This window comes from Chaetodon trifascialis, chromosome 9, assembly GCF_039877785.1.
Source record: "Chaetodon trifascialis isolate fChaTrf1 chromosome 9, fChaTrf1.hap1, whole genome shotgun sequence".
NCBI lineage: Eukaryota > Metazoa > Chordata > Actinopteri > Chaetodontiformes > Chaetodontidae > Chaetodon > Chaetodon trifascialis.
Genome location: NC_092064.1, coordinates 4,178,544 through 4,190,000, shown reverse-complemented (window position 1 = coordinate 4,190,000; position 11,457 = coordinate 4,178,544). Strand labels below are relative to the sequence as shown.

At 40.5% G+C, this 11,457-nt stretch overlaps 1 protein-coding gene across 1 annotated transcript in view; it reads right to left on the bottom strand.

Annotated features, from left to right (window-relative positions):
- The window catches only part of appbp2 (amyloid beta precursor protein (cytoplasmic tail) binding protein 2), a 16,164-nt gene extending 4,980 nt beyond the window's left edge, over nucleotides 1-11,184 (bottom strand). The window contains exons 1-6 of the mRNA XM_070970619.1: nucleotides 10,777-11,184; nucleotides 4,119-4,207; nucleotides 2,714-2,865; nucleotides 1,619-1,742; nucleotides 374-542; nucleotides 109-198 (exon numbers count right to left, since the gene is read on the bottom strand). Coding sequence (XP_070826720.1) covers nucleotides 109-198; nucleotides 374-542; nucleotides 1,619-1,742; nucleotides 2,714-2,865; nucleotides 4,119-4,207; nucleotides 10,777-10,914 — 762 coding nt within the window. The 5' untranslated portion in view covers nucleotides 10,915-11,184. The remainder of the gene's footprint in view (nucleotides 1-108; nucleotides 199-373; nucleotides 543-1,618; nucleotides 1,743-2,713; nucleotides 2,866-4,118; nucleotides 4,208-10,776) is intronic.
- Between the last annotated feature and the right edge of the window lie 273 nt (nucleotides 11,185-11,457).

The window sequence follows — 11,457 nt, the reverse complement described above, 5'->3', positions numbered from 1 at the left end:
AGATTTCTTCATGAGGCACAAGAGACTGCTGCTCTGTAGATAACACTCTGCAAAGACAATCAATATCAACTCTAATAAAATATTGTAATATAAATGAACACAGTGAACCTTGGAGGCTTGCCGCAGAACATCAACCACTACTTTAACAGGCAGCCCTGGAGTAATCTCCTTCATAGCCTCTATACACCACCTGTACGCCTGGAAAATGCAGGACAAAGATATGGGTTAAACTTACTCAATGTCTGTCTGGAGTATTTCAACAACTGTGCAATGCTGTAACACAGACTCACACTTCATAATTACAAGTCAAAACACCAGCCGTTGTCTGTAAAAGATTTCATTTTCTCATTGACTGGTTGTCAGGCACACATACCTCATCATAGTGGCTTTTGGCGAAGAGCAAGGCACAAAGCTCGCCGTACAGCGCTGCCTTGTTGGCCTGGTGGCCATGTTTGGCTAGTTTGTCCATGTAAGACTGAGCAAGCTTGAAGGTCTCCTCCCCCAGGTGGTACTTACAATTGCCATTGCGGACATGAAGCAGCCTGTGGGTGCAAGAGAAGAAAACTTAATAGCAATCTCAGGTGTCTCTATCCAATTCAGACACCAAATGTAGACGTAAATACCAAGCAAAGAAGGAACCTCTCTCATTCAGCCATTATATATTGTCATGTTATAATTCAGAACACTGTCACATTTACAGTGCTATAAAACTCAAAGCAGCAACAAACCAACAAAATGATTAAACTCTTATTCTCTGGGGCTTTTTCATTCATCAATCTATTTTTTCCTGACATATTTGTTGATAGTATTGTTTATCTGCAGTAACTGTCATTACTTAACTTTCTGTCAGTGTTAAACGGCTACTTGTTTTGGCATTTATAGTATTAGAATTTACATAGCGGCAAACTGAAGCTGGCGCCCTGCTTACTCTTTGGAAGGGAGAGAAAAAAATCTCTAAGCTGTGACAATTTATTGATGTTAATTAGAGTCTCAATATGTAGTTTGATATCTGCTGAGATCCACTGGACTGCGAAACAACAAACGGCAGTACAGACAGAGAGCTCGAGAACAGATGCTGCCTTGTTTAGGGGATGCTTGATGCCACTGATTGTAATATGAACAAGGCAGGTCAGACTAGGTCAACTAATGGCAGGCTTAAAAAATAAGAACTGTCTGCTCTAACTCACATGCTTCATCTCCACTCTCCAGAGTGGTTCTGATCTAACGCACTTACAACTCTGATCAGACCTAAAATGACGATACAACTCCTTCAGAATTCATCCTTCTAACTACATTAACTTGCAAAAGTTACATTTTAATATAGTTGCTATTCTATCATTGAAAATCATCATTTCAAGTCACAAGTAATGCTAAGCCACCTGCTGTGAGATGTGTTGCTGTGTGTGACACAGCGTCAGAGTCATTCTTGATATTACTATTGAATGGTGTAGTGACACAGGACCAAGATAATAACAAACACAAACATGGAGGCCATGTTGTCAGCTTTGGTGACCAAAATCTAATGCCTTTCTGTGCCCAAAAAAGGTCACACAGAGCAGCAACTGCAGTTACACTTGAAATGAACAAATAGTGAATGGCCACAGGCTTTGAGACTGACCTGACACAGCATTCCACAGCCCGGAAGCAGTGGAGGACCTCACTGTGCAGTGTGCACAGCTGCAGGCACGACAGAAACACTTTCTCTGCATCTCCATACCACCCCGCATCAGACAAGAAGCCACCTAGAATCAGACGACATGAGATGACTCCAACTGTCTCTGCATCAGCTGTGATAACTGGTTGAATATCCTGTAAACTATTTGATTCTGCTGATAAAACAAATGTTTAAGATCAAGATTACAGGCTTCCCTCTCGTGTTCATCAGGTAAATACTGCTATTCATATGTCTCTATCACATCTTAGTCACAACTTAGTGACTAAGTATACATGCAGAAACTCTGTAAACGGTAAACACACTATCTGTTATATGTGTGAAGAGAGCTGTGTAAGAACAGTTGCACGTAGCTTAAGTAATGGACCAGTTTCACTATCATAGGAAGTGTGTATTTTAGATGTTGTCAGAATAATGCCTGTTAATGCCCAAAATATCATGCTTGATCCCTGACAGTCATCACTCACAAATTCTGCATGTTGTTGCAATCATGACTTCAGTCATTCAATCATTTCTTCATTAACTGTTGATTGCTGTATTCTTCTGATTTATTAGTTTATGTAGCTTATTAATGGTGACATTTATTTGTATGTTTAGAAGTTATTAGCTGTGTGTGTACTTAGTAATTGTTGTATGTGCACTGTCAGTAGTTACTGAGTGTCATTAGCAAGCTTTCATTTATAAAGACACTGGTTAATTGAATTTGGAGTGTTTGACAAGTCAATTCAAGCAATTACCGGTTATCTTACTGGTACTGATTATTAGTTACTGGCGGAAAAAAAGCCATACTGTGCCTCCCTAAGACTATGCAGTCTTATGCCAGGGACACTTAGTCGAGCATAAACAAAACTGTATGGCGAGGGGCAGATAGTCCTCCACACTGACCATCGATGGCCCAGCTGTATACTTGGTTTTCACTGACAACATCAGTGCGAGGGATAAATGACAGCCATGTATTCACCAATAGTTCCTCTGTTCTTGTGACACAGACTCTCTCAGACAGTCTGGGTGCAAGCCCCTGTCCCCTACCCCAACATTTACCCAGCACAAAGCCGAACTGGATGGCCTTCTCTTTGACATGGGCGTCAGACTCAGCGATGTAAGAGCAGCGGCGGCTGAAGGAGTTTGCCAGAACTGAGGCCACTTTCACACCATGGTCCATAAGGGCCTGAAAGCAGTGGTGCAAGAGGTGTCTGCAGTGGGAAAGAGAAAGGAATTGACAATGTCAGTGGAGGGCATAACTATTGGGTAATGTTTAATGTGTTGTTTGTTACATCTAAGCCGTTACTAAGAAAAAAAATGCACCAGTTGTACTGACAGACATCACAAACATCTTGACTAATCAGTGCATGACAATGCTGATGACCACTATTTTTGTCAATACAGGTTGAAAGCAACAACATATGGCACACAGGTGGTACACAAAGAATGTCAATAATGTACCTTAACCTAAAGGGGAACTTTATTGTGCACTTTACTGTAACTTTAGCCAAGCTCTTTTATCCCAGGGTTGTGTTTGTCTCCTTTCACAAATCCTTCTCCTTCTCTAATTGTAACTCATCCCTTTCAGCTGAAGTGAGGTTTAAGTGGCAGTAGAGTGTGATGAGGAACCTAAAATGTCATTGTTAAAGTGATGAAACTGAGAAGGAGAAGATACACTGTGACTCAACAGGTCCCAGCAGGAGGAGAGGGAACACAAAGCAAACCAAACACATCAGTCACAGAAGAGGAGCACTTGATAGTTTTGAGAAAAACAGTGAATTCCAAATTGGTCCAAACAGTAAATGCGTGAAACACTGGGTGAAATAACAACAAAGCCAAAAAAGCCAAAAGTCTCGTTACAAGTCAATGTCTATCAATTTATTACTTTTAGAAATAATTATATTCTACATGTTGTCATTTATATACTTCTAAAAATGCCCATTACACACAGGTTGATGTCTTCAAACATACACACTTCAAATAGTTTTGTCTGTCCAACAGTCCAAATCCAAAGACATCCAGTTCCATATCATGCACGACGAGGACAGCATCAAATCTGAGACGATGAAATGATGTTACCTGACATTTGAGAGGACTGAAAAAACCAGGACGTCTTCCATTATTTGATTTGTAAAGTAGTTGCCAATTAATTTTCTGCTTATCGGCTGATTGAATAATGGACTGATTGTTGCAGCCCCATACTACATTATACTACTACAAGAATTGCTTCATTAGTTACGTTTGGTAAGAGTGATCAAGCTTTGGTGAGGTCTCTACATGAAGCAAATGATATCCAGCTGTATCCCCTGTTCATAAAAACATCTTTCAGCATATAGAGCAGAGCTGCTCTGACAACCAGCTGTTTAAGGGACCACAGTCTCTAGAACCATTTTGTAGAACAACTGATGGGTCAGTGTGCATAGTGTGAGGTTTCAGGCACAGCTGAGTCCCATTATGCTCTTACCTTTTGTCTGAAGCACGCAGTACTTTAGCAAACACCTCCAGCTCACAGAACTCTCCTCCCAGCTGGCAGAGCCGGCCCTGCTGGTAAAGCTGAAAGACACAGAGGGAATGGATAAGGTGAGCATGGAGCCTCAGTGACAATAATACAGATGCCAACTCATCCATAAAGACGATAAGGATACAGATGTCAGCGCAATGTTAAGTCTATCGGGAGTAAGTGATCTGATTAATAAGATGCATAACGGGACAAAATGACTGAGCTGAAGGGTAGAGAATGTGCCATCTTTAAGTTACCTCAAACTTACCCACCACAGTGGTAGGTACGTTTTAAGAGATGCTTTAAAAAAATCCTGTCTGCTGGTCAGGAGCTGAACCAAAGAAATTTGCCGATGTCTAGCCTGTCATCAAAATGCGCTGAGCTGGAAGTTGTTACATTCAGAGGCTCTCAGTGGGGTCTACTGGGGACACTGCTAGCATCAGCTGTGTCTCTTCAGCCGCAGTTATTGGGTGAAACCTCACTAAATGTCTGATTGGTGTGAGGCAATGTGAGAAATCAATTTTTCTGGTCAAAACCACAGTCAAACTCATGTCCCCCTGGATCACAAGCGGCTAAGTCATCAAGCCAGATGTGTTGTAGTCATCTGCCTGCGAGAGCCGGTGGCATTACAGGAAAACGCGTTTTTCTAGCTTAGAAATAACAACCCATGAACTAAGTCTTGAGGATAACTGAGTGTGTGTCACTGTTTTGTCATCATTGTATTGTACATGAAGTTTGCACTCCATAACACGTTAACAGTTTTTTTTTTATTAACCTCACGTGTGGCATGGTATATTTATGTCCCCTCAGGACATTGGCAATAAGTTGCAACATATGCTCTGACCTTTCATCTAACACTACTGACAGGCTGACCTTTTAATTTGTTCAATACTACTTTCGTGACACATGGGATCACCAACCCCTTCATTTAATCTGCCAATGATGAGCATAACACGGACAGCACACCAGTTATCAGTATTTTATATTGCAGCCGAATCTAATTCGTTAATAGCTAAAAGCTTCAGCTTCGTCATAAATGTGTCACATGCCGCTTTTGTCGACGGGATATTTTCTCATTTACCGCTTCTTTTAAGCTGGTTAACAACCCTGTAACTACAGAGAACAAATTCAGAGGTCAGTGTTCACAGTTAAGGCTTCACAGTGAAGATGCAGGCTGGACCTGTGCTGTTACACCCGAAACATTATGACGCCTCTACCTCAGAAAATGTATCTTTAATTAAAGGACAAGAATCTTGGAAAGTAGTTTTATTAATTCTGAAGCTTCAGGCAAATTCCAGACTTATTTGTTATTTATGTTTAACCTAGTTTTACATCAATAATAACAGTAATTAAAGACAATGCTAGCCAGAAACTAATCCTTTTTTCATACTGGCAAGGAACTAGGGATGTCAACAGTTAACCACTCATCAGTTAACTGAAAAACACTTTGACTAGTTACACATGTCAGTGTGTAAATGAATTTAAATACACACATACAGTGTGATGCACGAGGCATCGCACAGATGGTGTGCCGTGTGATTGACCAGTCAGTGTGGTAGAGGGTGAGTTTTGGTACCTGGAGTCCGAGTATGTCATGCCATCTAGACTGCTGTGACTGAACACACTGAAAAACTCTGAGGAGAAGAAGAATGAGCTGAAAGTCAAGCTAGCCAGGGCAGACATGCTAGCACTGACCACAGACTGCTGGAGAGCTCTCACATATGAAAACTACATCATAACTACCTGCTCCTTCATCGGTGCTGACTGGGAGCAGGGCTTTCTTATCTGGTAATTACTGTTTTTTTACAGGAAAAATCTGTCCAACATCCGTAAGTCGCTGATAATAATGTCCAGTGAAAATAAATCTTGTTAGATGTGAAAATATTCAGCTCTATATGTTGCTTTGCCCCGCTGCTTCTCTGATGTCTACCCTCTTGCTCCTCTCCCAATTCGGTGAATTAATGATTTATTTCAACCAAACATGCTGGTGGTGATTGGTTGGAACAGGGTTAACGAACTAAGATGGTTTTGGTGAGTTTTCTTTTGTTTCTGTCAGGTTTGAATGAAATCTGTTCTATGATGATAAAATCGCTCTTTCTGTAAAAGGAGTCTGGTGACTTTAGCGAGAGCGACATATGTCTGCAGCTGTTTCTGGTTGAACAAAAATGATGTTACTCTAACAAAAAGGTCTACCTCTTTGGGACCCAAGCCATAATTCCAGAAACACGTGGTGGAATTACAGTACAGACCGTTTTGGGGCTGCTGGCTGCAGCACTCACTCAAGTTTGGACCAAAAGTGATTGTCCCCATTAGTCACTTGGACTCAAAAACATGGGAAATCACATCCATAAACACAGATGATATTTGACCAGAATTTCTCCCATTTGTCCAGGACACTGATAACTTTCAGAATGTGGGAGATGAAGTCCAGTGTGCTCCTAAGCATCAAATTAACCAGTTGGTTTGGACTTACCACCTGAACCCGACATCCCAACATGAAACACATGTTGGACTGTACTTGGCTTTGGCAAAAAGTAGTTACTGTCATACTGCATAATCCTGCTCAGAGTTACTGACATTATAATTACAAATGTGAAGGTGTGAAATCAGGAATTTAAACAAAACTTAACTTCAGTTTACCATCATTGGTAAGTTTCCTGTTTGAAAGGGGCTCAGCAAAGGTAGCTTACTCTACCGACCGCCTCAAAGCTGCCTGCTTATTCTCAACAACATCTGCTCGGTGGTAATTTAGCCAAGTGAGAGCATATCATAGGCTTCATCATATTGCCACAAACTGGCTGCTGCAGTCTTGCACAAAAAAAACAAAAGACTGCATATTGTTTATTAGGATCCCCATTAGTTGTTGTCTTGGCAACAGCTCCTCTTCCTGGGGTGGCTGGGTCCATGTAACACAGAAAAGATAGCAAAATGGTTTTTAACATTCGCTTTTACAAATTAGAAGTGAATGCATGAAAACCTGAGGTTTCACGACAACACTGAGAAAACATGCCCAACAGTTCAATGACATATAGTCACAAATACAGTGTTCTATAAAGTCTTCTTATAACATTGTGGAAGAAGTGCCTCATTCATTTTCCATGTGATGCGATTACTTTACTTTTTCAGTTGTGGTCTGTTTGTTCCTGCAGTGCTGATTTTTGGTGACATATATTTCATTGCAACTCGTTATTTGCATTGTTATTTTGTATATTTTGATCAAAATATTCTCTTTCTATTTTTATAATGTGTATAATGTGTGATTCTGACTGGCACCCATCTTCAATCGAAAGCGTCAAATCCACTACGCTACATTCCAGGGATGTCCAATATTGGCTTTTTTGCTGATATCCGATATGCCGATATTGTCCAACTCTCAATATCCGATTTATTTTTTGATTGTTTCAAACAACAGTTTGGATCACACTCCCTGAGATAATCTTGACAATGCCCCCCACAAATAGGGCAAATTTGACTTCTTCACAAATTGTACCTGTACAACTATTTGCAGCATGTAAAGCCGACTAAAATAACATGCATAGTGTAGGACAGGCTACTGTTTTTTTCAGTGTTAAATGAGTCTGCATTTGTAGGATGCTTCATGAACTGTTTCTTTAACTAAAACTCAATCACCTTAATTGAATTAATTCACAAATATGCGTTACAATGTGGCAACTATACTGTACAATTTTGAAAACTGCATATTTCTTTGAGCTACAAACAATGCTTCAGGCTTGAGGTGACGTGCAAAAAAAGGAAACATTTTAAAGTGCAAAAATATAAGCAGCCTGTGTCCTTAGCCTATTACTTGGGCTAATACAATCATTGAAATTATAAACTGGGCTCAATCAGAACCGCTCCACTAAGCAAACATCTGAGAAATACTTGCGATTGGGCATGGCAAAGCGTGGCTCGAGGAACTCCACAAGTTTGTTGAATCCGGCATCTTGCACAATAGAAAAGGGCTGGTTATCCAGTGCGATACACTCCATGATTTTCCAATTGATAGCTTTCACCCTGGGCCTTGGTCCTTGTTGTATTCTTGTTTTTTCTCGGTTGACTCTAAGCGTCAACTGAGTGTTTTTTTTTTCCAGTGCCGCCTGTTCCTGTTGCTTCTTCTCATTACTTGCACAAATGCTGCGTATCTCTCTGAATGATTCATCCTGAGGTGGGAGATTAAATTGGAAGTATTGAAGGAAGAAGTCTTGGTTCCGCCTCGCATAACCAACGCTTTGCAGTCATTGCAAATCGCAAGTTTAATATCCGAAGGAGACACTTGGAAATAATTCCAAACCAGACATAACGTTAGTCAGGCAAAGAGTGAGCAAGCTTGTTACTGCAGCCACCGACACTTGTTTACACGCTTCATGATGCAGTTTGATGAGGTCATCATTTGCGCGCCGGTAAATGTCTCCGGGCGAAATCCAGGCATTATTTTTATCGGTTTTCATTATAGGCAAAAAACCCGATAACGATATAAACAGATATTCCGTTCTTATGCCAATATCGAAATCCCTACTACATTCCAATACAATACGATATGTGTATACATGTGTGTATACATATATACTCACACATATATATATGGTCAGAATATCTGTTAGGTGAGTAGTTGACAAGTAAAAGATGATCCACTTTCCAGACAGCATAAAGTTAAAGATGACACAGTTCTTAAATCGATATATCTATACATCCTATGGGCACAGCGAGTACGAGCCAGCATGTTGGTAAGTTTATTTTTCTTGTGTTTTATCCATTGAGTGTGTCCAACAAATTCGCAGTGTGCTAGATAATGTGAAACCATGTTCGCCTGCCAAGCTACATGATGATTCATGTCAGATGCAGACAGGACATTTTATATGTCTTTTGGTTGTTGGTGAACAAATAACAAACATTACTCAGTTTGTCATATAGCTCAGCTGCTGAATTACATGATGGCTTCTGGGGAAACACAATCGGTTGCGTGTTCGACGAGAATAGTTGAATATGAGCATGTATGTGCGGACTGCGGGCGAGCGTAGGAGCGGTGGGTGGAGACAGAGGCAGGGACTGTTGGCATATGCATCATTTGTGCATACTAAATAGAGCAACAGCACAGAGTTACATCTAAGCCATTTTAAGGCATGAGGGGATTTTTATATGGAAAAAATTTCCAAATATGCAATACTAATAAACAGAGATGAGTCTTTAGAAGTTTCATCAAAGCCAGAAGAGGAACCTTCATGAACCCAATTACATACAATCAAGAAAGAATCTTTTTTATCTTCGGAGATAAGCGTGGTGTAGAGTGTGAATGTGTGATGTCTGAGAGGCACAATATTTGATTCAATCAACTGCTGGAAACGATCTTTTGTTTTGCAATTGCCACCAAACTCCAGTCTTGGTAAATAGCAACATCACAGTACAGTACCCATGGCAATGGGTCATAAACATTTGATGTTATCTGGTTTACTGCAAGGTCAACCTGTCCCACAGCTGGTCACATCCACAGCATCTCCATATCTCAGACACTACTTGATGATGACTGACTTTAAGTCACCAAACTTAGAATTAAGGAACCTCGCTCTCTACAGCCTGGAGACTCAATGGAACACATTTAGAGAAAAGCAGAAGGATCTTTCTGATTGACAGTCACTGGTCATGATGTTACTCAGGTCCTTACACAAATTCATGACTCCTGCTGCTGATGATTTATAATGTTTTCATAATATAAACACGATTTTTAGGTTTAAAACAATAATTGTATTTATTTCTAACTATATGTAGACTATAGATTTTCACTATTTTCTCACAACATAGCATTTAGGGCAGCATGTAAGCAAACTCAGAGGCAAACCTCTGACTTTACAATACATTAACAATGACATTCAGTGAAATTGAGCAGTTAAAACTAATACGGGAAAACAATTAAAGAAGCATGTTTTGGTGTCTGGTGGAGGATGACTGTCCAACCACAGCTCCCAGTACACATCAAAAGTAAGCATCCATCGAGCAGGCAGATTCTAGTGTATGTAACATTACATAGGCAATTACAGTCATCCTGTGGTTGAAGCAACAGATGCCATATCTGAAAAGCAAGCTATATCTCAGTATTTCCAAAATGCTGGTTATGGCTTAAAAGCAGCACTGTTTTCAGTGTGGCATTAGATGTTGTAGGAAACAAGAATAATTGTTTTCAAGGTGAGATTGTTTTAACAGATTGCTGTTTTGTGTTTGTTACTGTGTAGGCAAACTGGCTGACTGCTCTAAAATGCTCTGATCTGTTGTAACAAGTATGTAACAAGGCTGCCTTATTAAAGTGTGTTTACATGACAACACTGACAGTTCATTTACAGTCACGGATGTAATTAGCTACAGGCTCAATGCCGTTTCTGGCTTCTTCACAACGAACGTTTATAACGCAGATTTAACATACTAGCTACCTTACCTTTAGGAAAATGTAAGGCTTGGTAAGATAACGCTTACTTAGCAAGACCCGGAAAAAGCAGTTTTTCGTCTTCAATCGCTACCGTAACGTTATCGTAATTTAGCTAGCGCTAGCAGCGATGCTAGCAGCTGATTACACGAACTCGTACAGTCTAGTGGCTGACAGACATGCCTGACCCTGTCGGCTGGTGAATCTTACCTTATAATAGACATCGAACTGTATATTTTCTGGGAGCGAGCGTATGTCCCTTCTTGATCGACTGTAGTTGTCCACCACAGCCGAGATAGCGGTGTTGTACAGTGTTTCTGGGATCCATTCGAGCTCCACAGCAGCCATGTTGTTTTCCCTCTCCAAAAAAAACCCCAGCAGCTACAGCCCTCCCCAACTCTCCCTACATTCGCTACCTTACTGCGATTAAAGCACTTCCTCCGCGAGTCCTCATATAACATTCACTTCAAAGTGAGGCTACAAATAATCGTACTACCGCTACGTTACCACTACAATTCTAAAACCGCTGTTTCACATCCATTTTTCTCCTTCATCTCCAATTATTCGTCGACCCTGTAGCAGTTCCGTGCCCCCGTCCCGACGCAAACATTCACTTGCGCTGACGCAGTGACGTCATTATGCTACGATTAGAAAAAAAATAAAACTTTTCTATTCAAAGAAGAAAAGTCAAATTTTGTATAATACGCTTCGGATTTTACGTAGACAAGTGGCAATACTTTGTTAGAGCATTTATTCTGTAATCAAAATGCTAAACTATACTGCCATGCAAACCCACTCAAAACAGCAAAACCCCAATTAAAACATGCTCAGTTGGCAGGTAAAACGTCCATGTGCACACAAGGAGAAAGTCGTCCACTGAAAATAAGGACA